Source organism: Antennarius striatus, chromosome 11, assembly GCF_040054535.1.
Source record: "Antennarius striatus isolate MH-2024 chromosome 11, ASM4005453v1, whole genome shotgun sequence".
Classification (NCBI taxonomy): Eukaryota; Metazoa; Chordata; class Actinopteri; order Lophiiformes; family Antennariidae; genus Antennarius; species Antennarius striatus.
The window spans coordinates 9,342,428-9,369,134 of record NC_090786.1 but is presented as its reverse complement, the minus strand read 5'-3'; the positions used below and the strand labels follow the sequence as shown (position 1 = coordinate 9,369,134).

Here is a 26,707-nt window from a genome sequence, read left to right as displayed (position 1 = left end):
TTATAATATCATATCTATTTTTCTGCAATAGCAGGATTTTGGCAAATCATTAGGCAAACAAATATCTTAGAAATGCATGACACATTATTCTGTGCCTTTCTCTCTGCCTTGGTCTTTATTGCTTCTTCTCATCATCTCATATCCAATCCCCCCTCAGACTCTCATTAACACCACTGCCCTGTTTGCTCTTTGTCCCATCCACTCCAGTATGTGCAGCAATAAAGCCACCACTCTCTGCCTTTGCTTGATTTATTCCTTACACCACCTCACATAAACAATATCCAAGATGTATGAAAACAGTTGGGCACAGGAGACACCCAATTAAAAGCACAATGCATTGTTATTTCACAGCCCCCCCCCCCCCGGTGTCTCCCAAAGCCCTTCAGATTATGTAACAGCTCAGTGTCAACAGAGATAGCCTGTGGAGGACAAGTTAACGGGTGGGTGGAGGGGGGGTTCGACGATGATGCAGCTCAGCGACTCTGGACTTTCCCCAGAAGCTTGCGTACTACCCCTTACTCCTCCTCCTTCTCCCTCTGCCATATCCACCCACCCATCAGCCCACCCTCTTCCTGCCTTCCTTACACACACATACACACATTCATTCAATCACGAATGCACAGGGATTGCAGCAGCAGCACAGCGAGATGGAGATCTCTGCTGTGTGTGTGAGTGCCTATTCCCGGTAAGTGCACAGACAAGAGCGAATGAGTATCAGTGATGCTTAAATGAGGTGAATACGGGAGAAAGCAGAGTAAAAAACCAGGAAGGGGGATCTCAGTGAGGACGTGATCAGGTTTTGAGGAAATGTCTTTCTGCTTTTTTCCCTCTCCTATCGCAATAACCTGAATCTTTGCCGGATGTGTCAAAACTACTCCAGCTGTCACTGCACCGGGTGCCTCTCTCTCTGTCCTCCCGCAGCTTGTAAGAGCTGCTCCAGTGGCTGGACGGTGATCTGGCACCCGCTCAATACATGGGTGAACACTGGCTCTACAGGGGACGTGTGCTTTCCTGTCCTTTGCACCTCTGATCTGTTTCTCAAGGTAAGAGTGTGTTTCCTCTTGCGGAGTTGTGGGGATATTCATTGGTATAGCAAAAAGAGTGCGGGATCTATCCAGTCTTAAGTAAAATAAAAGTGTAAATATGGTGTCAAAGGAATAAATGATGCATAATAAAATGCTGTTTAATGACTTTGGTTAGTGATGTACGCATTTGTGGATCCCTGCATGCATTAGATATGGATCAATTAGGGAGGGAGCATTTCTGCATCCAACCATTGCATGGTTAATAACAAGCAAGGGGAGCATGTCAAAAGGTTTTCATCTCCCTCTGTGTTGAAAATGAATACTGATATAATTTGACTTTGACTAATATACTTATATTGTGTGCCTTTGTAGTCTTTGACAGGCATGCAGTATTTATCTGATGAGGCAGAGGCAGTTTACTGTGATTACTGTCTTGTGAATTGCTTGGGCTTAATGGTGAAGAATATCGATAAATGTTCACTGACAGATTATTGTATAATGTGTCGTAATAGGCTGTAAAAATGGTGATCATAAATTGTTTAACGCCTATTAAGGAGTGTACACTATATGACATATGAGCCATATGTTCCTCAAACCTGGATTTGATTAGATGTGAATTCAGACTTATTACGATAATGACATATGTAATCTGGGAAGCTCTTCGGTACCGCATCACATAACGAGCTGCACTTACATTACTCGCACTCATTGGTTGCCCCCTTGCTCTCCGTGTCTGTCTCTCTATTTTCTGCATGTCATTCCATGACTGCCTGAATTTACAGGAAACCCAGAAAGGGCACAGCTGCAAGGTGCCAAAAAGTCTGTTTATCTTCTTATCAATTTCACTCCATAATCATCTTCTCCGATCTTTCCAGTGATCAACTGGATCTGAGTATACTTGCATAACCATAGTCCAACATTATTAATCAGTGAACTCATCAGGGTGATGTGCTGTAAGACTGGAACTCATACAAAAAGAGACCCAGAGGAGCAGGGGAGCGTATGATCACAAAATGCCCTCAAAATGCCCTTCTGCATATCAGCCTCTCCAAATGCACTCTTCCCAAGGATCCATTTCACAGCCACTGCTCTCATCCAGGAAGGGAGCTTTTTTAAAACCTCCTACTGTTCCGCATAGCTGAAAGTGCTACTCAGTGATAAATCTTTTAAGCCAATGTCATAAAGCAAACTTTCACAGGTGTAGCTGGCAGCCTGGGTTGATACAGATAGCTCTGGATGACAGCTGCAATAAGACGATGAGTGTATGTTTGTGCCTTTGCACAAGCATGACTGTGAAGCTTGGGATTGTTTTCAAAAACCTCAACAAAAGACGATACAAAAATATGGGACCAAAAGGGGCTCGCACAGTTGCAGGAAAGAGAGCTTAATGGCGTATTGAGAGGAAGATTATTGCGACACAGAGTGTGTAGGAGCCGAATCTATACTTTAAAATTGCACAGTGCTATAGAAATGTATTCAGACACACGCACACACACACACACACACACACACACACACACACACACACACACACACACACACACACACACACACGCACACACACGTACCTTATAGACTGCAGTGATATCTCATCTTTTACACTGTGCTCCTGACAACATAGTACAATATCAATGCTGTAAGGAGAGAGGAAAAATCTCTATACAAAATATTCTGGGCAGAGTAAAGTTACAATCTGTATTCTAGAATGTATCAAGAAAATCCCCTCTGTGTTCTGTGATGTAGAGTTCAGCATTGATTTTGTAATATATAATTGTTTTTTACACTGCTAAATGAGTTGGAGAAAATCCCATTCCCATATTTGTGTTGGACTGATGATACAGTGGAGCTTACTTAGTCTGAGGCACAGAGGCCACTGTAATGACATCACTTAACCATTAATGGAGTGACAGTGTTATGTAACTCTTCTTCAGATGGACTCCTGTAATTATTGAATTGACATTGGGGGATGCAAGGTGATCTAGCAGAGCTGTATCTTTCTCCTTAATTTATGGTGAGGCATATATCATGAGTCAGCAGTGTTGTAAGGCTGCTATTGCAAAAGAAAATGGGTCCAACCAATCATTAATGGTTCTTACAAAAGCCACATTTCAACAACACAGTGGTCATAATAAATCCATCATGATACTCCAGCTTAAGGTTTTTCTTTCTCATACATGTAGCTTTTTAGTAAGAACTGGAGGGCAATTGGAACAGAAAAATGTGGTCTGCTGGGTACATAAGGAGATTTCAGAGGATTACTTTTGCAATTTTAGAGTCAATGCATTATTCATAATCCTTTGGATGGCTGAGGCCAAATCAGGGAAGGACCTCAGGTCATTAGCAGAGATATAGCTTGCTTTGAGAAGAGGAGGAGGAGAAAGAAGACAAGATTTATGCCCAACCATCTGAACAGCCATGTGTCACATCAGGTTGTCTTTCTACCTATATCTTGTCTCTATTTCACTGTGTGCATCTGCCAAAAGTAATAAGTCAATGGAGAGCTTTCTTGGAAATCTTGTTTAGTAGTCATTTAGCTACTTTACATGCAGTATGTGAAAAATTGTGTGCACTCGAACTTCTTTCAGATTTGATTACCTTTCAGTGATGTGAGTTTGATATATCTCTCTGTTATTATTGTCTAATATTCCCATGGGAATTAGCGTCAAACTACTTTTTTAATGTGACAAATAACTTTTGTCAAAATCAAGATGCATAGTATTCTTATAAACAAGCCTTATCCCCAACAAAATTCAACTACTCTAAAATCCCGAACAACTTTGTCTGACAGAGTGTACCATATTGTTTGTGTTCACCATCTGGCACCAAATGTGTGATGGTGACTGAAGTGACACTGAAAGCTGCTCTAGTTTTTTTTTTTTTTTTAATTTAAAAAAAAAAAATGTATTTAATAGGAAACAGGATAAAACACAATTGCCTCAAAATATATTGTGTTTCATCAGCAGTTTGGCTGAGTGTAATGTTGCAGTAAAGGTACAGTCCTGCAAGGTGAAAGGCACAGCAGAAAATACAACCTTGTGCTTTTCATTTAAATGCCTTGTGTCTATGCATGTACTATTTGTGGGGTTTTGCACGCTTGTATACATGCATCTTAGACTACTGGCAACCCTTGCAAATGGCTACAACAAGGGTTACATACAGTAAAATATGCAAATACCGAAAATATTTTGCTCAGATTTTCCATCAAATATTTTCTTTTTGCCTTATCTTTGTGTTTGACCCATAACTGACATAAATGTGAAATGATCCATATTTCACATGACCTTATATATGCAGCTGTACAGTATACATATTACAAACAAGCTGCCAAACACAGCACAAAATGTCATCAGTATACCAGATCAGCATCAAATTTAATGACATTTTGATGCAGGCATTCATGCATTGGTTGCTGTGGCGGGAGCAGTGGGATGATGGTCTGGCAGCTTTCTGAGCTAAGGGTAATAAGTCATAAAGAGGATTTGATTGGAGCGTCTTCCCATTTATTTGTTAAATTTGGTGGCACAGTGACACATAAGGTAGCCCTGTTGCCTCAAAGCAACAGTCAGTCAGTCATCTTCAGATTACCACCGCTATATCCGCCGCAGCGGGTCACGGGGAGCCGGAGCCTATCTCGGCGGCAAAGGGCGTGAGGAGGGGGACACTCCGGGCATGACGCCAGTGCACTGCGGAGCCATACACAAAGATATACAACCGTGCACACACACACTCATTCCCACGGGCAATTTGGAACGGCCAACCAACCTGAAGCGCATGCTTTTGGAGGTGGGAGGAAGCCAGAGAACCCGAAGAGAACCCACGCAAACACGGGGAGAGCATGCGAACTCCACACAGAGCGGGACTCGAATCCGGGTCCGCCGTATTGTGAGGCGGCAGCGCTAACCACTCCGCCACCGTGCCGCCCTCAAAGTCCTGGGTTCAAATCCACCTGAGGAACATACATGTTGTCCCCATGTCTGAGTGGGTTCTCTCTGTGTTTTTATGAAACAGCATTATCAATTACTTACACTACATGAATTGGTTTCCAGTTGACTTGAATATGAGTGTGATTGTCAGCTTTTTTGCAAATCCATTCATCTACACCTTTTTTTGCGCCACGTACTGGTCAGATAATATTTTCATGTACCGGCCTTTAAGCTGTAACAAAAAAATTCAACAAAATAAAATGATAAAAGCAGTATAAAAACTGTTTTTTTTCTCAAATATAATAGTAAAAGTGACTCCAATGTGTATGCAACTTTATTAGCAGCGTTGTTGTAACATCGCATCAATGTCATTCTTTTGTTTCAGTTTAGCGGTAATGTGTTCTGTGTTACAAGCTGGAGTGGCCCATTTAAGAAGGTAGTCATGTGTCAGAGGCAAGCATCTTGACATGGCGAAAAGAGTGACTCATAGGCAGATGTGGAGAAGAGAATCTGGTAATTTTCCAAAACAAAACATCGTTCACAATCAGATAGTAAATAAAATAGAAGTAATGTCAGTTTTGTATACTTACATCTGCGGCCAGGTATCAATTGACCCACGGACAGGTAACATTCCACAGCCTGGCAGTTGGGGACCACGGACCAACACTCTTCCTGACCTTGCAATTTTGTCCATATACTGTATATACAAATTTTTTGCAAACTTGAGAAATTGTCCAGGTTTGCCCCAAACTTTCACCATTGTCTCAAACCAAAATTACACAGAGGTGATCTGTGTGACACACACTGTCACAAAAAAAGTCAAGCTTTAATCAATTCTGATTTTAATTCATAGCTTAAGTGAAGGAGAATGTACCAATAAAAAAAGAGTCACATTATTTTAAAATTTACTTAGTACATGACTTTGAAGTCATGTACTGCAGATGTAGCTCATCTTCCAATCAGAAGCTAACATTAATCTAATGTACCATTCATTTCTTCCACAAATTTCAGTACATACTCTGCTGGTAAGGAAATATCTATTCAGTATAAATATCCTCACAGAACAATCACATGGATTTAAACCGTCTTCAAATGATAACGGATGATTACTTTCAGAGAATCTAGAGCTCCATGAATACCTTACTTTTATTATAATGATTCATTAAAGTTTATTTATCACATTGTGTTTTGTCATATTAAAATGATAAACCTGTTCTTTGTGATGTTTTCTTTCAACAATATCAGACATCATTTCATTTCCGTGTGCTGCTTGATATGTTTCATTCTCCAACTATGAAATGTGTTTCATCTCAGATGAGACAGAAAATGAAGTACTTCTCATTCCCATGGACTTTAATTTGAAACTCTGCATGGGGACCAGCATTAAACAAACAACATATTGTTAAATTATGAATGCCATTTTGGATCCTGTGTGTATTCAAAGCTGTTTTTCTGGTTGTACCACAATCACAATCAAGCTAAACCAATGGAAAATTAGTGTCAATGACATTAAAAGTGTTGACTTGCTTAATTAAACAGTAATTCCGTAAATTGTTTCTAATTACATGTGAAATGAAATGATGTGAAATTCCTGTACGTGCAGTGATCCAAAGTTGCTGTCTATTTGCAAAATGCTGAAGATAAGAACACTAAACACTAGTGAACAGGACTGGACAACCACTCTGAGGATGTGCTTCCTCTTAAAGGTTAGAGCCATATCCTGGTAATTATTCAAATATTATTAAATCAGTAAATTTTTAATTGTAATGTTTTGAGTTTGACATTAATTTAAAAAATTAAATTGAATTTTAAAGAGATGTAGGAACTTAAATTAATTACTTATAACTCCAGATGCAGCAACAGGATCTGATGTTGATTAGTATTGTTCATGATTTTTCCCATCCGGTAGGTGACAAGCACTGTGCAGAAAAAATGCTGAGAGGAAAACGACTATGTGCTTGAGGAATTCTAATGCTTGTTGACGTCAGCATAAATATAGATAAAGCCAATCTTTGCATCTCTATCATGAGTGCATTGTGAATATGATGATGATGCAGGTGTATCTGACATTCTCTTACAGTACTGACTTTGGACCAAGGGTTACATTCAGTCCAGAATCAAGGACCCAAAAGCAGAGATAGGAATGAAGCAGTTCAGAGATTTCATGCAGTCAGTTAACTTGGAAGCAGGTGTGGGGTCAGTAACAGCAGAAACAGTCCAAAAAACAGACCGTATCTTTGGAAAAACAACGCCAGCTAACAAGAAGCCTTGATTGACAGGTCATCCCAAATTCCTGTGCGTTGTCTGATTCAATGTCTATGCAAGCATCAACAGGCAAGCATCTGAAAAGCAAATGAGAGCAACATTGAAAATGTGAAAAGGTTGGAACAACAGAGTGGAACAAAAGAGCAGGAAAGAAACAGATTAAATAGATAGGAAAAAATAGACAGCAAGACACAGGGGCAACTAATCAGATCTGTGCATACCCTTACAGCATACAGCTTTGTTACATATGTAAAAGTGTAGGAACATAAATGTACAAAGTCTAGCCAGCTGACAAAAAAATAAGAAGTGTAGGAACAGGCAAAGACAGAACAACCAGTACAAAAGTGGAAAAACAGGTGTGAAGAAATGCACAGACAGGTTGTGTAAGGAGGGAAACAGATCAGAAGAAAATAAAGTGTCACAACAGCAACTAAACTCCAAACCATGACAACAGACAGCAGTGCAATTGCTTATTGTCATTTTTTGCCAGACCAAAATTTATGGATGGGTGCAAGAACATATGCTTCTTCAACAATATGAACTTTGAGCATGAAAGTGACCTTTAATTTTGTTGGACACTAGCAATAGACACTGTGTGCCACTCCATTGACAGAAGACCGAGCCTTTAAAGTTTTAGATCAGCCAGCTGACAGGGAACAAATTTACAATGCATAGAATGTATAGAGTTTAAAATTTGTGTCGAGGCTTCTAATTCATCAATATATTTAGCACAGTATCGATTGGGCAGCATTGATAATAAATTACTCTCCCCTCGACAGAGTTGACAGGTGGATGTAGGTGATGTAGCCAGACATCTTAGTCTATATGTGTATGTGTGGATCACACCGACTGTATAGTCATTTCCTCCACTGGGAATCTCAGACCACAGGGATATTACATTGTACTGTAATCACTTAAAATAAATGGATGAAGCACCAACTTCCACACCTTTGTTTGAGTATGACTGGTTTAATTTATGGCTGAATATTATCTGTATGGACAAAATGTAAATGTGACTTTCTTACAGTCATATTACCACATCAATAGAGGTTTTACAATGAAACAAATTTCATGGACTACATAATGGATGGATGGATGGATGGATGGATGGATGGATGGATGGATGGATGGATGTGCGGGCAGATAGATATGAAGAATTATTCCTTATTATTATGTACTATTGTTTATTTTTACCTGTTATATTGAGAATAATAGACAAACTCAGAATTTCACTCACCTACACCTACCAGGTTCACTGTACCATTGTGCTGGACTAACTTCATCCCCTTCATCTGAGAACGTCTATGTTCTTTAAAAAAGAACATTGTGAACAAGCTGCCTTTCACAGATACATTGCACAACAACAGCCTGGTCTACTGCGTCAATGTTTTCAGGATCAGAGAGGTGACTTTGAGTAAACTTGTGGATTTTATGTCATCCACAAGGTCTCCATGAGGGCTGCAAGACAATCCATCTGCATCCATATTTTGTTTACCAGATCAATGTACAAGCTTGAATATGAATGTGGACAAAGCCACCTATAGCTGGTTTCTGGTTTTGCCGCAGTCAACACATACATGAAAGGATTGCTAAATTTCATCGCTGACCATATAAGCAGCAAAAACTCTTAATTTTTGCACTTGGTGGTGGGATTCACTACACGAAAATCTCCGACTTGCGTAAGCTACATTGCACATCTGCCCCTCCTGCTCCTGATTCATAACTCAGTCAAGGGTAACGGCACTGGTGTCCGTGTGGAGTGCATAGGGCTTCTGAGAATCAGCAAATCCTAGTACAGGAGAAATTCAGCTGATTGCATCGGGTGACCAACGGCCCCCAAAGAGCACCTTAGGGTTATACCACTGAGCTGCATTACTCCTTTGTTTCGATCTTATGTTGGAGGGTGGGTAACCAGCAGTGAGATCATGGAGAGTTTTCATTATACTTGAATAGCCATTTACAATAAAATATAATATTCTGGGAACTCAAAGAAGGATCTGAACTCTCTGAGGAATAGGCCATGTCTTAAGGCTGAAATCTTCACTGGGTTGGTCTATACTCCACCAAGGGAGACCTTATGTTTCATATACCAAACTGATATTTGGAAATACTAATACAGGCAATAAGTGGTATTTCAGCAGTGATAATGCCAACACAGCAGAACCGTGCTTCTATCATAGTCGTTGAACTTAAAATGAGTTACTGAAGAGTGAACACAGCAACAGTGAGAGCACGGCAAAACAATTATTATTGCAAGTGTTGGCAGAGTAACAAATAAAGCTGTGGAGCAGAAAGAACACCAGAGCAAAGAAGTGAGGAGATTTGGTACACGGGAGGAGTAATCCCTCATCCAACAAAGTTGTGGGTGGATAGTAAGTAAATAGTAACATGCAATTTAAAATGATGGGGAAAGGTACCTCTGAGACATCTAAACAGGTACTTTGTGTGATTAGATTTAGTGCGATTAGGTTCAAGTTGTTCACATATGTAGTTAACTGGACAGTGTCACTAAATTCAATTTGAGTTTCTTTTTCTTTACTTTGCTCATGTAACATTTTTTTCACATTTCACTGTTGTACCTTTTCTCCATGTGTGTTTATAAATACGATGCTTTAAATTTTTGAATTGGAATACAGTCTTAAAATGTGTTCAAATTCAGAAGTTATGTCATCAGCATATATATTACAGAATTCTGTTGAAAATCCTTACCAGTGGACAACAAATTACATTCTTTCTCTTTGGTGTTTTTCAGGAAATATGGTGAGCAAAGAGGACACCAAATGCATTGTTCTCTCAAACTCAGAAGACTCAGATTCAGAGGTGGGCCCATCACACAGCCTTGATGCACCAGAATCAGGCAGGAAGGAGGTTAAGAAGAGAAACAAAGCCTTACAAGTGCGTTTCAAAGATATTTGTGAAGCTCAGAATGAGTATCAGGGAAGACATTCCAGATCCATTTCCTGTAAAGTGACACATAGAAAATACATGACCATGCCTGCCAGACGCTCAATTCCAAATGTGACTAAAAGCACTGGTGTCCAGACCTCACCGGACCTCAATAAGAGATACAAGACTTTTCCTTTTGAAAGGAAAAAAGGACATACATTCAAACATACTGCTTTGGTGGAGGATTACAGAGGACAAAACAATGGTTTTTTGAGTGATATAAAGGCAGCAGAAGATGGACAGCCATTTGTGGAGTCCTCTAAGTACAAGGGTAAGATTGTAGGACAGACAAGAGCACTGCTTCACCACACAGATGATAGCAGTGATACCGAGGATTTGCTTTCCAGTGCCAACTGTGTGGACGGACCGTCTTGTGCAGACTCTGAGGAATGCCCTCCACACAGTTCTCCATCCAAAACAGAACCAGAATATAAAGTCAGTGAGACAGGGACCAAAACTAAAGGATTACCCAAAGAAGACATCCTTGCTACCACTTCCTCTAAGCGCCAGCTGGCTAACTCACAGGACAAGTCAAGAGGTGCTGACCCTGTTGCATGGAACTCCTTGACAAAGTTTGAGTCTTTAGGAAGCCCGCATGACAGCTGTAAATGGAAAAAAGGTACACAGATAAATGAACAGCAGTCACAGACACTTCCCCATAGTGCCAAATGCTCCGTACAGTCACAAGGGAAATGTCGGATGAGGCATGCGTCAGCCTCCTCAAAACTAAATGAAAAGGTCAGGGGAGGAGATGGCTTTCCTCCAAGTGGCACAGGAGCCCCAGGCATGGGGAGCAGCCAGCAGATAAGGTCCCCATCTGGAGACAAGGATATCAAAGCACAGCTGCAGGCCATGGAGACTCTCATCAACTCCAGCCAGGAAACAATCAAGGTCCTCCTTGGAGTTATTCAGGAGCTAGAGAAAGGTGAAGCTCAGAGAGAGGGGTGAGTAGAGTACGCATGAGCTGTCAAAGATAAATTACGTGTACATTTATAAGGCAAATGTTGCTCGGGAGTTAATAAGACTTGTGGTTGTCCACTTATTGGAATGTTAGTTGCTTGATCCCGGCCGCTGCAGTCCACATATGGAAGTCAAGGAAGTGGAAGACTGTTCAGCTTCTCTTGAGCTTCTAAAATGCTTGGGAAACATGTAGTCTATGAATGTGCAATCGCAAGTGGAACACTCCTGACCACTCCTTAGAATTCTAAAAGTTGTTTGATTATCTGACTCAATTTATTTCTTTATTCTACATACTGGCTAGTGACTGTGATATGTACTTAGCAAAAGGTTAATAATATCCCAAAAAGTTAAATTCATGGTGGCGCTGGTGGCACAGCAGTAAAAATCAGCAGAATGTGATTGTATTATCATCATTTGATCATCAATCATTAGGGCACACCGGGAGCAGAATACATTTTCGACTCTCTGTCTATTTTTAATATAGGAGCAAATGTGTCCCTAATAATTTTTTTAGTGTCACATTTCATTATAGACTTACTCTACCTGCTGAGGGGAAAAGTACATTAACAAGCTGAAGTTCCATTAAGTCCTCAACCCATGTCGACACTCAGACTTTAACAACAATTTATTTGTAAGAATAGCTGCACCCCGTCTCATGGCAACGTGAAAAATGTTCTAATGAGAAATTTTCTTATGGATCTGTGGAACTTGGTTTTAAGGCCAAATTAGAGTTACCATACTTTCTCTTTCATTTCCACTGAACAGTGTCTACTGTGGTTTACCTTTATTGTGATCCAGCAGTGTTTTTAGTAAGGATGCAGAAAGGTGATTAGTTTTGGTCCATACTCTGAACCATTTACTCAATGCATTTTAAATTTCCCAAAAAACTAAAACAATGAATAAAGTATGTAATGAAAATAGCTGTACCTTCGGCAAGCAAGGGAACTTCTACAATATTAGGTTTGCATGGAGTCATAAGAAGATAGCATCCTGTCCAGGTGAGACAAAAGCAAATAGCAACTAAAAGCCTGTCCTCATTTATCAGTATGAGCATTTATCATTATTGTCTTGGAAAAGAAATACAAACAATACATTAGCATATTAGACACTGAATTCTTGTGAATTAAAACATTACAGTCTCTCCCTGTATCTTCTTCTGTCAGAGCATAGATTTTAAAAGCCTGATCAGCTTTAAAAGGCAGTAATTTCACTGTTATCAAAGTTCAGGTACACAGAGTAGCAAAACAATCACATGTTGTGATCCAGGCCATAATACTGCACAGCTATATCTATAACTGCATTAATATAGTAAATGAAAGTTTGCCAATGCTACAGTTATAGTTACAGTCTATAAATGAGCATGTATCTAAATAAATGCAACAATGGATGAATGTGATTTCATCTGACTGTTGGCTTTGCTCACAAGACATCCATTAAATGCAAAGTGTAAAGCACTTAATGCATTAAATGTGGGGAGATGTTGAGAGGGAATGTGGACAGTGAAATAGGAACAATGAGGGAAATCCATAGCCTTCTGTAATGATTAATTTGTGACATTCTCTGTATTATTAAGAGCCACTGCATTTCCCTTGAATGTGGCTCTGCGGTGCACTGGCGTCGTGCCCGGAGTGTCCCCCGCCTCACACCCTATGCCAGCTGGGATAGGCTCCAGCTCCCTGTGACCCGCTACGGCGGATACAGCGGCGGTACATGAAAATGAATGGAAAAAAAAGGAACAATAAATTCTTATGCGGAGTTTTTTTGCGCTTAGTACATACATAGATTATGAATTCATGTGCTTTGATTATTAGAGCAAAGCTCTTTAAAAGACAAGGATGTATTTGAAGTGAGGCAGGAGAACAACACCAGTGCAGACCTTGTCTGAGTAGTGAGTCCTTGCAGGCAGCTGCTCAAGAATTCTTCAGTGGAGAACAAGGAAGGATAGATGAACCTGCTGACCTTGAGTTCTCATCAGCATTTTCAATCCCCCAGGAGGATGTTCTGTCATCCCTCGTGAGGTCATCTCTCATGCCATGGCGAACAGTCGAGTTCTGACCCCTCCACATGTCATCAGACAGGGTGAAGGGCTGCTGTGACATCAAGCAATTACATGTGCAACACAACTGCGCCTCTCATCACATAGCACTGCATGCTGTCAGTGCATGAAGTGGCATTTACGATCCATAACAACATGGGCATCTGAATGCTTATGTAAATCCAAACCAGGAATTTAGAATGGAACACTGGCTCTAGAAGAGAAACTGGTTCTACCAAGTCATTTTTGTGTTCAATGTTTCCCCTTTGATATATGTATAGTTTAGTATTATTCAAGCCTCGTGGTTATTTTTTAAGCTTTTTTGGTAAACATAAAACAATTTTAACTATTTAACAAATTTGACAAACACTGTGCCTGTGTACCTCTAAAATATAAATATTCCAGATAGAGTAGAGTATAACAGTATATACAGTTTGGCTTGTTGAAAATCTATTTTTCCTCATTGAGTAACCAGCAAATTGAGCTGGATGAGAAATAATAAATAAGAGATATACAGTAAAGCACAAAACGCAAGCAATGCTTTCTTAGCTAGCATTATCCTTGCAGCATTTAGCTGCTCCTTGGATGTTTTGAATATAAACCTATGTCAAGGCAAAGTATAGTAATCCTATTAAATGAAATCAGCATGTCTACACACATTAAGGATCAAATATGTCAGAACAGTAAGATAACAGCTCTTCCTCCATTTTTAACAGTCGGTAACAAAATACAGGTGTTGAAAACCTGGCTCATGGCTGATGCCAGCAGGTGCTGAAATATGACAAGAAAGTCTGCCACTGGAGATCGCACATGTCTTTTCATCTCTTTCTCTTCACAGGCTCTTCTACCGAACAGGACAAGACACAGCCAACTGTGACACTTGTCGAAACAGCGCATGTATTATTTACAGGTATGTCTATTTCAATGTCAGCATGTCATCACTGCTGCGTTAAATGCCTTTTCTGTATGATAATTAGTTTTGATGTGAAAGGGATACTTACAGGAGTTGTTTGCTGCTGTGCAGATTTTCTGGATATAAAATGTAAAATAATATGGAGTGAGTTACATTTGCAGTGATTCGCTGACTTCAAGGCAGTGGACAGTAGTAATAGTGCAAATATGAATAAAATATTTTTGAAAGGATTTGTGTGTCCCTGTAATTATGAACCAAAATAAACGAGTCATAAAACATATTAAAAGAATGGGTCAAAGAGGTATCATGGGTGTCATGGAATAACAGATGATGAAATATACAGTATAATGCTGCTGCTATTCAGAAAAGTTTCTGGAGCCTATGTTGTCTCTGAATTATGAATGTGTAAACAAACACAACAGTGAAAAGTGTATCAACCAAGAAAAAGTTTGCTTTGCTCACTGGTCGCCCAAAAGACTCTGGGTCCTGCCCGGAGTTTCTTCCTCAATGAGGGAGTTTTTCCCTGCCACTGTCGCTTATGCTTGCTCTGGAGGGTTCTGTTGGGTGTTTCTGTCTGATTATGCGCTTTATAAATAAAACTTGATTGATTGATTGATAAAATATAAGGTTTAACATGAGATTAAATTGTTTCCCAAGGTGGTATCAAAATAACCATTTTATCATTACTGTTGTTACATTGCTTGTAAAATACATTTCTGAACTGAATACAACTCAGAACCTGAAGCGGTATTCAGGTAACCTTGTGTCAATAATCACCTCAATCCAAAAGCTTCCGCTTCTGAGCCGACTCTGAACTATGAATAAGAGTTTGGAGAGTACCCTCAAGTCTCTAAATTAGATGCTTTACAACTTAAACCTCAAAATTGCACAAATTATTGACGAAACTTTATATCCTCTTTTCGATTGCTTTTCGATAATAAGCAGTAGTCTATCCCAGAATTTAACTTTATTAAATTTTAATTAATATTAAAAGCTCACTGTGGGATATACCTGTGGCATTTACCATTGCAAAGAAAAGGAATCTGCCCCGTCTACAACAGGATTTGTAACAGATTAAAGATGCCTCTTCTGTCTTTGATGAGTCCATTGTGTCAGGCTGACCCAGATTTTAGTGTAAGACCATTGTGGAACTTAGAAGCAGGATTTCCATATTATGGATACAGAGGAAAGAGCGATGGGAAATCATTGGGCCTCACGCAATAACCATTTGCACAAGCAGATTTGTTCTTGAGTATGAGTGTCACATCCTCTGCTTTTTGCATATTTGGAATCTTATTAGTATGTCAAGGCCTGCCACATGAGTCATGTACAGTCTGACGTGAAGGCAGAGTGTGACTGCTCACCCAAAATCTGATGGCTCCTTCCCCCATGCAGATTTTTAAAAAGCATCAGAGGTCCTTAATGGACAATCAATGCAGTGGTTATGGTTTTATGGAAATGCAGCTCGTGTCTCAGGAGGTGAGGATACACCAACACTTTGACAGTGTGGCAGTGTGTAGCAGGACCAGCCAGCTGGTGGTTAAAGCTACCCAGCCATAATCATCTGCTGTCAGGCTGTCCATGTTTGTACAGGAAACACAGAAATTTCACTGGAGCTCTGACAGCCAGGTGCACATCTATTGACCTTGATAAAAGTTTCTGTGTGATACCTGTGTAGTTGTTGAGCTAGCAGCTCAGTCTAGGTTTGTCTGTAGGAGAGTATCAGAGTATTAGTAGTCCTGCTGTTTCTCAAGGAATCATCTTCAAAGGGAAGAATGTCTGTACAGACGTCAAACACCACTGTGTCAAAATGAAAAATGCTTTGAGGGTTAGCATGATATAGCATGAACTCCTGTGAACAATGACTAAATGTCATTGGCACAGGCAATTAGTTGAGGATAAGGCACAGCTCGGTTACTGACTGGAAGGCAAAATGTGGGGGTCACCCTTCCTTCTGCCTCTCTTTCTAATTCTCCCCGGAGACTCTTTGGAATAATGGGAACAGACATCAGGAAGGAGGTTAGCAGGCTGGCGGGTACATGACTCAAAACTGAGGCTGAAGATGGCTGGGGGTGTATAGTTTGGACAGATCTGGTCTACTTTGAACTTGGCATGTGATTTGTTGCATGAGGGAAGATTTAAATCAATACCTTTAGAATAAGCAGGTGAAGAAATGCCAATATAAATGCCAATATAAATGTCAATATAAATGCCAATGGGTGGCAGTGGCTCAGCAGTAGAGCAGAAGTCTTCAGACCAGACATTGCCCAGACATCGGCGGTTTGAATCCCACTCCCGCCAGATATCCTCGGAGCGTGAGCTGACAGTGGGAGGTGCCAGCTCACCTCCAGGCCACTGCCAAGGCACCCTTGGGCAAGGCGCCGTCCCCCCCACAAGCTGCTCATTTGGGGCGCACCCCGAAGTCGCGACCCTTCACTCTGCCTCCCCATGTACTAACAATTGTTGTACTAACCGCATGCCTACAGGCCCCTAGTGTGTTGTGTTTGTTCAAGGGCCTGTACACAACTTTGTATGCATGGTTTGACATATATACCCATGTGAAGAGTAAAAGATAATTTCCCCGTAGGGGATCGATAAAGTTGACTTTCTTTCTTTTCTTTTCTTTCACCAAGTACTGTAGATCTAAAAAGATTCATATATAATTTCACTCAAGGCTTGTAAAGCTTTTTTTTTTTTGCAATCCCTCTTGCACAAACTAACAGAAGAGCAAGACCTGAAAAACTAACTTATCACTTCCTGGTAAGGCAAAAGAGAAAAAAACACATAAACCAGATTCAGTTAGGGTCACCACAAATTATTAATTTGATAGTCGACTAATCACAAATTTATTTTTTGATTAGTTGAAAAATCGGATCATACGTAAATGTAATGTAAAATATACACCTTTTCACACCAGCATGAAGCTGCTCTTAAATAACCATCATTAATTTTCAGCTTGAACTGTATATGCTAGCTAAAAATAAAGGCAATTAAGATTATATCTCATTGAATCTTTAGCAAAATATGCTTGTAACAATAAAACATTTTTTAACTGTGTAGCATAATGTACAAACAGCTGAGTTAAATAAGGAAAAGGCACTTGCCTTTCCTTAAATTGTCTTTAGCATCAATCATAGCAACAGTGAAGTATGATTGATGCTAACTAATGAATTATTATTATCAATGTTACAGAAAATGCATGCTAAGGGCGGTTAATAAATCAAATCTTCATCACTAATGTTAACGCTTACAGCTATTTGAGTAAGTAGTAAGTTAGCTCTCTGTTTACGCAAATATTATCAGCTAACTAGCCCGTTAGATTACCGAGACAAAGGTCCCTGTTTATCATCGTCACAAGCCGCAACATGCTTCCTTTTTAGGTGCTTCGCAGTTGTGCTGCCGTGGAAGGCAAGTTATGTGTTGTATCTTACCTTAACCCGAACCCCACTGAACATGTGCGTCAAGGACAGAAAGGCAGTTTTGAGAAAACGAGAGATTTTTTTCTTTCAGTGAGTTGTCGACGATTTCCATAGTTGACATAATCGTGACTAGTTGACTAATCCCGGTAGCCCTAGATTCAGTTTAAACCAATAATTGGACCTGACTTTGCTTTTACTTGTCAGTCTCTGACAGATGTTAGCATGAAAATAAATCCTTCCACTATTTTCGGCTTATCAATCTGTGGAGATTCCTGATATGCATGTGGGGTAAAGTACTGTTATTAAATCTAATAGGTTATACCAAGATAGAATGAAGCTGCTCGGGTTTAATCTAAAATATTTCCACAGAATTTAAAAAAAAAACGTAAAGTAAAATGGTGACACTGCTGACGTCTTTTCTTTGCTTCAACTCTTACCAAGCTGTCCAGATCAAGTTGTTATCTCAGGAGACGTGGGCTACCCTGATTCAGATTCCTGAATGCTTTATTCTCTTTTGCAAAGCTTTCACTAAGGAATAATATGGGCAAGGAGGAACAGCAGTGGTTTCTTTTCTAATTACAAAGCACAATAAGTAAACAATGTTATAAATGATTTGGATGACTGAAAAACACTTACTGTATTAATGTCCCTCTGCTGAATTTGGAACTCATGGTTGATAAGCCTGATCTTCTTGGTTACATTTAGTTGCAATTACAACCTCTTCTGAATTCTTTAGGACTACAAGATACTGCTTTGCTTCCCTGTGAAAAGTTAATATTGCTTTGTGAAGTGTGCAAGGTTTTGATTAGGACAATATTTATTTTGGTATGCCTGCAAATAGCATTTCAGAAATTATTCACGGGCTGGCCTAGTTAACAAAATGTATTTTGATGCGCCATTGCTAATTTCATCATATCCATTAATTGTGATGTCACAAATGATAGATGTAGAAATACAAACTGTAGAGAAGAAGTATATTTTCTTTTTATAAACACATTTAGTTGATGTCTGTGCTCATTCCATATATTTTCTCTTTTTATGTGCGAAACTGTACTGTAGCTGCTCTGTTGTATAACAGCATGAATACCGCAGTGTGTCTCAGTGTGTGTGTTGATTTGTGTTCCTATTGATTAAGCAGGTCTTGCCATTGATTTGCTTTCATGAGTTTAGTCATTACTGGAAGTGTAGCATTCACTCTCAGGGTTGAAGCAGAGTGTGTATGTACGAATATTAAATAAATGTCCGTGTAAGCCTGTGAAGGATGTGTTTTCCGTGCCATGTTGCCTGGGCCTATTGTTAGATGATAGTACATTTTGCCACAGATAAATGGAGTAATTCAGCCCCCATCTCCCCCGCATAGCTTGCCAAATGAAGCTAGGCTTAATTAACTCTGAGTATTTCCTGACATCTTCATGCTATTGTCATGAAACCAAAGTATGGCATTAAAGTCACAGTTGTGCACTCTGCAGAGTACTAATGAAGTGGAAGATTATCATTTAATCTGTGATCCGTATCATTAGTTGTTTATTTCTGTTCACCCAGTTGGTTTTAAACAGCCTTTGGATAGAGCAGAGCTGCACTTGGAATGCTGGGTAATCACTCATAGTCCTCTCAGCCAAAGCAATTGTCATAAATACCTTAAATTCTACAAATAGCGATGTTTAATGTAATGAAACCTTTTAAGTTTAAATCATACTTTTATAAGCCTTTTTCAGGTTTTCTTTATGATGTAATATGCTGTTATTCTGCTGTGTAAACACATTACGCTCACCCAGTGTGTCACAGTCATCCATCCCAGTGAGTTAATCTACTAATAGACCAAACCTTGCTGGACAAATCACATAGCATGACCTGAGGAGGAGGCCTGTGGACAGTGAGAAAAACTAAAATTAGCTCAGTAAAGTAAATTTCAACCAAAAGACAGCAGTAACAAATATTATCAGCCCTTGATGTTTGACCCTTAATTTCAAAGTAGCCCAGTGTCTCTAGTGTGTCTGATGGATTCTGAAGTCTAGAAGCTGCTGAGCTCATGCAGTCAATATAAGTCTTATTCAGACTTCAGCTCTCTTCTTACAGCATCTCCCCACCCTTGGTATACTGCAGCACCTCATACACTGCACATTCACTGCATTCCCTGCAACAAGAAGTGTATAGCAAGAAAGAGAGAGGGGAGACAGGATGGATGATGAATTATGGGAATGTCTATAACACCAACACATTAAGGGAAAAAGGGTACCGTTCACCATTTCACAGGATGAAATATTTTCTTGTTGTATTTATCAGTGCAGACAGTGATTAATCTGCTTTACTTGTACTGATTCGAAGATCTTCTTTTCACATGGCTATAACTTTACTGCACAAAATAAAATGTTTCCACCAATGGGACTGGTTCCTTTACTGATCATTTGAAGGACTACGTCTAAGGCCATATCCACTATGAGGTCACCGAGGCCTGAACGGGTGGCATGAAAAATATTTTCCTAACTTAGTCAAGGTTCAACATGGTGACTCTTAATATGTCAACAAACTGGACAGGGAACTGACTGTCTTTTACAAACCGTAAATAATATTTGTATCTGTCATTGTCAAGGAGTTGGTCAGGTAAACATGATAAACAAGGGCCATCAGTTATTAATACATTCATCTAGTGACCGGTGAACTTCAGACAAATTTGAAATGCTTGTCTTCTATTTCATTTTTTTCAATACATTGAAATTAAAATAAAAATTTGGGTACCTCAGTAAATTGATCAATTGATTCTGTTAAGTTTTTTATTCACCATAATCAGAGATATTATTTTGAGCTAGATGAAAATGATGTGAATGAATGAATGAAATTTAATGGTCATTACAAATAAAAGAAAGGTTCCATGGACAACAAGATGAGGGCTATCCCCCAGGTACATAAACACAACTATAAACAAAACAATAGAGACAAGGCATTTAAGATACATATACAATATAGAATCTATGGAACTCCAACAAAAGACACAAATTGATAACAAGGCAAATACATATTAAATGGTCTCAGCTATTGCACACGAAATAATATTGCACACACCTTCAAGCACTAGAACTCATAACACGTTAGAATGTATTGCACATTAGTGTTTAGCTCCGGTTGAGCTCCTCTATCGCTTTGGGATAAAAACTGTCCTTAAACCTATTTGCACATGGAATTTATTGAGTATACTAGTAGTAGTAATAGCAGTAGCAGCAGCAGTAATATTCAAATTTCTCAGCTCAGTTTGGACATTATTATTGGTTTTATGGTGTTTTAAATTAAAAAAAAAGAATAGCTTTTTTTAAAAATCAAGCTACAATGTGTAGATTGGGCAGCATGGTGGTGCAGTGGGTAGCGCTGTCACCGCACAGTGAGGCGGGTCCGGGTTCAAGTCCCGTTCTGTGCTGAGTTTGCATGTTCTCACCGTGTCTGTGTGGGTTCTCTCTGGGCTCTCTGGCTTCCTCCCACCTCCAAAAATATGCGCTTCAGGTAAACTTGCCTGTAGTGTGTGAGTGTGTGCGTTTGTATGTCTGTGTACCTCCGCGGTGCAGTGGCGCCTGGAGTTTCCCCGCCTCACACCCTAAGACAAGCCGGGATAGGCACCTGGCGACCCGTGCAAGTGAATGAAGCGGTTTGAGAAAATTAAATGAAATGAACAATGTGTAGCATTTTTAATGTTCAAGTGAGAATTAGTTTGAGACACAAATTCAAGAAGAGGCCACCGCTAAGGAATTGCTGAGAATCAAAGAGCTAATTAGGACCTATGCAACTGAGATGGCGGAGCTGTTTGTTTGGTTAACAACAGTCATTGTTACCAGTTCTGTATCGTTCTAATAATATCAGGCCTTTCCTTTTGTGTCTGTAAAGCAACACCTTGTGTAATACACAACAGCATTGGCCTTTATATTTAATAAACATGACAAAGTACAGATTTCTGCTTCTGGTTTACATAACCTGCAGCGACTCAGCTTCAACTGTTGCCTGTCAGTGGAGGAAATACCTGTCACTCACTGGTGATTTAATCTACTCTGCCCTGTCATCTAGTTTTGAAGATGTTACACTATACTGGCCTTGAACAACTCATCCTGCCAAGGGATATTTGAACTGTGAATGTCCAAAGGGAAAATCACAGGAGGAGAAATGATGTTGCCAGTGGCAGATTGAACAGAGACTAGCAGCGAGCAGGTACATGCAGTAGAGTGAACGGTTTGCTGTGCTAAAAAGACATCTCACAGCAGCAAAATCCCTCCCAGGAGCAACAATCATTGAACGGTGCTCAGCACACCAAGACCGCAGACAAACAAACAGCTCACCACTGATCACAGCATCAGCTACTCACACTGCATAACTAAAGAGATGATTAATCTGCTTTGCTGTATGCCCTAGAAAAGCTGTCTCCAGCTGCTTCAATCTGTTTATGCACTGAGATGTTCTTAAATTCAGGGGGTTTTTGTTTGGAGAAGCACCTGCTGCCCATGCCTCCGACTTCACCCCGAGGCGTTTGTCCAAAGTGTGCAGTCATTTCAGTGATCTTCCAAATGATTACTTAATAATCGCCAGGGTTATTTTCCACAGTTCTGGTGTGTTTCTCTTCTGGTTTTCATCCAATCAACATTATTTAAACACCAGATGTAAACATGAAACAGTGATGCTAATAAAGCCAAAGGAAATGAAACAGCAGATGATGTGGCCAGGATACATTGTAAATAAACATAGCATGTGCTGCAGGAAACAGCAGTTTATGTTGAAAATGTTATGTGTTGTAAGACTGTCAAACAGGTTTGATGCTATACTTGAGTTTTTTTCATGGCCATATGAACAACATAAACCAGCTGGAATCTGATCTTTTTAATTTTGGCGACTTCAGTATGTGGTCTATTTATTTGTAATTATTATTGCAATGTTTTTTTCAATACTGCAATTGAAAACACTATTGAACTATTGAAACATAATCTTGAACAGATGGCTTCTTTAGTTGATTAATTAAAAATGTATGAAAGATGTATTGTTTCATTTCGGCTAACTGATGATCGAACCCTTGCAGGAGGACCGGGTGCCATCCTTTCCGTCCATCCACTGAAGTAATCAGTATGATTTTCATTATGGTCAATAATAGGAAGAGGAATATGACACCTATCGATCATACTAGCACACTGGAAGAAACTCCACCATTTTCAGAAGCCATGCATGACTTCCTGAAGTTAATATAAATGTAAATAGACATTTTGTACAGCCTTCCATAGAAGGACTTGCATAGAACGCACAATAACACACCTGTTGCCAGTGAATACAATCCAATAAAACACAGCTGTTATGGTCTTTTCTGGCCTCTTTATCCCCAGAGACGACTATGATGACAGGTGTGCATGAATTCTGGCAGTGTGGATGCAGTGCTTATGAAGTACCCCCTTATAAAACATGCTTGAAGTTAAGTTTTAAACAGCTTTCCAACCACAGGCTCCACTAGATTTTCATATAATCTAACTTCTTCTCAGTCCCAGTCTTCATATCTCTGTGCCTTGAAGGCACAAACAGAGTCCTGTTCTACTGTATGCTGAGACTTTTCTTAAAGGGGAGGACAGTTGTTGGTCAGTTATTGCTTTGTGAGAACTCTGTTTCCATGTTACTGTAATGTTTATCCTTCAACGACATGAATTACACTGCCCAGCAAAGCATGTATAACACCAGGCCAAACTTGACACCTGATCATTTGTATATCTACCTTCATATTCAGTTCTCTAACTTTGAATGGCTGGGGTGAGCTCTGTTAGTCATAGTCTGTACTGCTCATGTTATACTGGTGGAGAGAATGGATTAAAAAATTAAATTGAAAAATTAAAAATACCTAAATCAAAATGTATTTCACCATAAGGTGATACCTGTTGCAGGGCATTATTTTGGCAGGTGATTCATTCTCTCTTTCTTTCACGATGAAGTTTTAATAATTTATTACACACTCTTGGAATATAAACAATCATACAGCACTACAAATCAATAGCAATACAGTGAAAGGAGGATGCTGTATAATATTACATTCATCCCTTGCTTGAATACAGTTAGGTAATCAGGGTCTGCTTGACCTCTACATGGTTTGGATGGGATTAAGTTGCACAATACTCCCTGGCCTGGAGAGATTTAATCAGAGAGAGAGTTCAACTATAGTGCCGGAACAAAATCAGACAATGACCAGCCTGGGATTATAGTGCTTGATGTGGAAGTCTGATGTCAGTAGCAACCCACATTCTGTCTCTCTCTTTTTTTTTTTTTTTTACAATTTTAATCTATGCATGAAAAAGACTGCATGCATAAAAATACAGAGGTGATGCAAAGGAACTCTATTACTGAGAGAAGTCTCTGAAATGTGGATATGTGGCACAAGATATGTGGTGTCAGGGAGTCTGGCAACGCATGCAAACCATTTACCTTTGCCAACTTCGATCTGGATATCAGTGAAATATTAACATAATAAATAAATAAATAAATAGAATTGAGTCATAAATTTTACAGCAATCAACAACAACAACAACAAAAAAAGAATAAGGAACCTTCCAATCAATGCACCTGAATCTGTAACCACATCTTTGTATTGTAACCACAATGCTGAATTGAATAACCAAAATATTCTAATAGCATACCTCTTATTTTTGTGTTACAGTGTTGAGCTGGACTTTAAAATGCAGGATGACAAGCTGCAGCCCTTGATCAAAAGACTTTCTTCCCTAGATCAACAATGCCCTGCTCTGCCTTATTCCAATGAAGTTTTCACATCCACCCCGAAACGCAAGTCCAAGACCGAGTCCAAAAAGCATGCTCGTTGGAAACTCTGGTTCCTTTGAATAAAACATGGGGATTTTGGAAGAGCCTTTTCATTGGGTACATTAATACCCCTGTTGTTCACAAAACGGATGAAGGAGCACTCAGAGGGAGCAATCAAGAGAATATGAGACTGGATAATGACAGACTCCAGTTCATTTTGGGTTGGAGGTTGGAGTTGAGACTGCACATTTAGCCAGATTGGGACAGTAGAGACTAAAAAATAAATAAATAAAATTTACAATTCTGTCTAAACTCTTTCTGGCATGTTCGGTGAAGACATCAAATCATCAAATCTAGGTAAGCTTTGCGATTTTTTTTCAAAGATGAAAATATTAAAATAAAATTAAAAAAAACTTTAATTGTGTGTGTGTGTGTGTGCGTGTGTGTGTGTGTGTGTGTGTGTGTGTGTGTGTGTGTGTGTGTGTGTGTGTGTCTGTGTGTGTCTGTGTGTGTGTGTCTTCTTATTCTTATTGCATCCTCCACGTTAACGAACTTCAATTTTTTTCCCATAGAGCATATTGCTTGGCTACAGGAGGAGTCGCTATGTCGAGGGCCTTTTTGAGGGACACTGTAGTCTTTGAATGGAATGGATTCAGCCCCACCTCCGACAAAGCACAAACTTGGACTATTGAGAAGACGATTCATCAAAGAGTGAAACGCAGTACAGTACATGGTAGCATGTCAGCACTGCTCTTATAACGCAGTGTTTTCTGTCCTCTTCTTGCTTATTTGCTATAAACCTGCTCAGTTTTTCTGTGACTACACATTTGCCCTCCTTCATCAGTAACCCGTCTCCTCTCTATCTCTGTAACTCTGTTTCTTTATCTCTGTCTGTCTTTTTTTCTGTCTCTCCATTTATCTCACTGTGGAACTGACCAACTAGACAGTCAACTTTTCTTTTTCTGTTGGCTACACCAATGTGCAACGTTCAGAGTCTATTTTCAAATATCTGCCTCTTTTAAGCAAAGTACTGTGAAATTCAATTTTAAAACCTACTTGCTAGAGCCCGGCCCGACAGTTGTTGAAAATGTGGAAGGGGTCTTTTGGCTTATGTCAGGTTTTTAACATATGTTTTGATTACTTGTAATAAAGAATGTTTTCTATAATAACTTTAAGGTTATTTAGACATTACTCTTTGAGCCAATCAGAAGTATGCCTTGCTGCCCATTAATTGTGTCACAACAAAGCTATGACTATTTAATTCAAAATAATTTGTTTCAAGACCGGTTTGCTTAGTTTAGACGTGTTGATTAAAATATTAACTCTCCACTGCAAGTTCTATCTTGCCAAACTAAACAACTTCTTTTTTCCATGGAAGGTAATTACAGAATATCAAACACTGACCAAGTCACACAACCAGTGCACTAAACTTCCAGAATAGAAGGGCTATATTCATTGCTATAGAAACATGATAGCAATGTTACAGCAGAGAATATTTGTAGCGACCAGCTTTGGTTAAGTAAAGTATGGAATAATGTAGCAATGATACTGAACTTGCACGCTGTAACAAAGAAAGTATTAAGTAAATTCTTTATAATTTTATAATAGGAGCTCTTACGTAGGATATGGGATGGTGATATGTCCAAGAATTATCAATAACACATGTACTGGCCTCCCATGGTGAGGCCATGCAATGATTCTATTTTTCAGATCACCAATGTCTGTGAAATGATCTGTACCTTGAGAAAGTGCAATTTAGTCAGTGTGCAATGTGATACATTTTTCTACTGTTTCTATATTAAAATTAAAACATTTTTACCTGAAGGTGATTTCAGTGTGCTGCTGTTTCTGCTTTAACGCCAGAGGTAAAATCTTTAGTAGAGTAAAAGTCCAATTAATATTTTCCAATAAGCCATGTTATATTCACAGTTGTAGCAACTCCACAATCTGCATCAGCCTGTGTACTTACAAATATCAGGGAATGAAGTTATGTTCAACTCCCAGTCATTTTACATGCATTACTAATAGTAACTTGATGATTAAATCACCTCTAATTCTGGGTCATTTTTGATTGAATTTAGCAAATATTGCTGCAATAGCAAATTATCCACCTTCCCCAGCAAACAATCCTTTGTGCTTCAGGGAAACTGAGCTGTACTGTATATTGAAAAGGCTCAGTGGCAGTGCAGTCAAGCTCCTTTCTCTCCTTACTAACGCGATTAGTTTTCAACAGCATGAAGAGAGACAACTTTCAAGTCCAGAACAGGAGGTGAGTGGGAAACTTATCGTACTGTCTGATTGGATGCCATACATTACTCCCACTGTGTCTGTCACACATTCTCCGCAGATGATTCTCTTTTTCATTTATTTGACCAATGGCCTTGCTCTACCACCTGCTTCTTCCCCTCAGGAAACAGATTCTGCTCTTAATATGTGCTAATAAAAAGAAAAACTACAAAAGG

At 39.4% G+C, this 26,707-nt stretch overlaps 1 protein-coding gene across 4 annotated transcripts; it reads left to right on the top strand.

Annotated features, from left to right (window-relative positions):
- The first annotated feature begins 614 nt into the window (after positions 1–614).
- On the top strand, positions 615–26,044 carry insyn2ab (inhibitory synaptic factor 2Ab). Of its 4 annotated transcripts, none has more exons than XM_068327450.1 (6): positions 615–685; positions 881–1,043; positions 9,966–11,103; positions 13,993–14,064; positions 24,145–24,602; positions 24,818–26,044. In XM_068327450.1, the coding sequence occupies exons 3-5, from the start codon at positions 9,971–9,973 to the stop codon at positions 24,323–24,325; spliced, it is 1,386 nt and encodes a 461-aa protein (XP_068183551.1). In that variant the 5' UTR covers positions 615–685; positions 881–1,043; positions 9,966–9,970; the 3' UTR covers positions 24,326–24,602; positions 24,818–26,044. The 4 variants fall into 4 exon arrangements, with proteins under 4 accessions (XP_068183551.1, XP_068183552.1, XP_068183554.1 ...); XM_068327451.1 differs by having other exon boundaries at positions 619–685; positions 922–1,043; XM_068327453.1 differs by having other exon boundaries at positions 631–1,043; positions 9,966–11,084.
- Positions 26,045–26,707: the final 663 nt, after the last annotated feature.

Coding starts and splice junctions, on each gene's coding strand:
- insyn2ab (XM_068327450.1), top strand. CDS start 9,971: ATGGTGAGCAAAGAGGACACCAAATGCATTGTTCTCTCAAACTCAGAA. Junction 11,104..13,992: donor GGTGAAGCTCAGAGAGAGGG/GTGAGTAGAGTA, acceptor TTCTCTTCACAG/GCTCTTCTACCGAACAGGAC. Junction 14,065..24,144: donor AGCGCATGTATTATTTACAG/GTATGTCTATTT, acceptor TTTGTGTTACAG/TGTTGAGCTGGACTTTAAAA.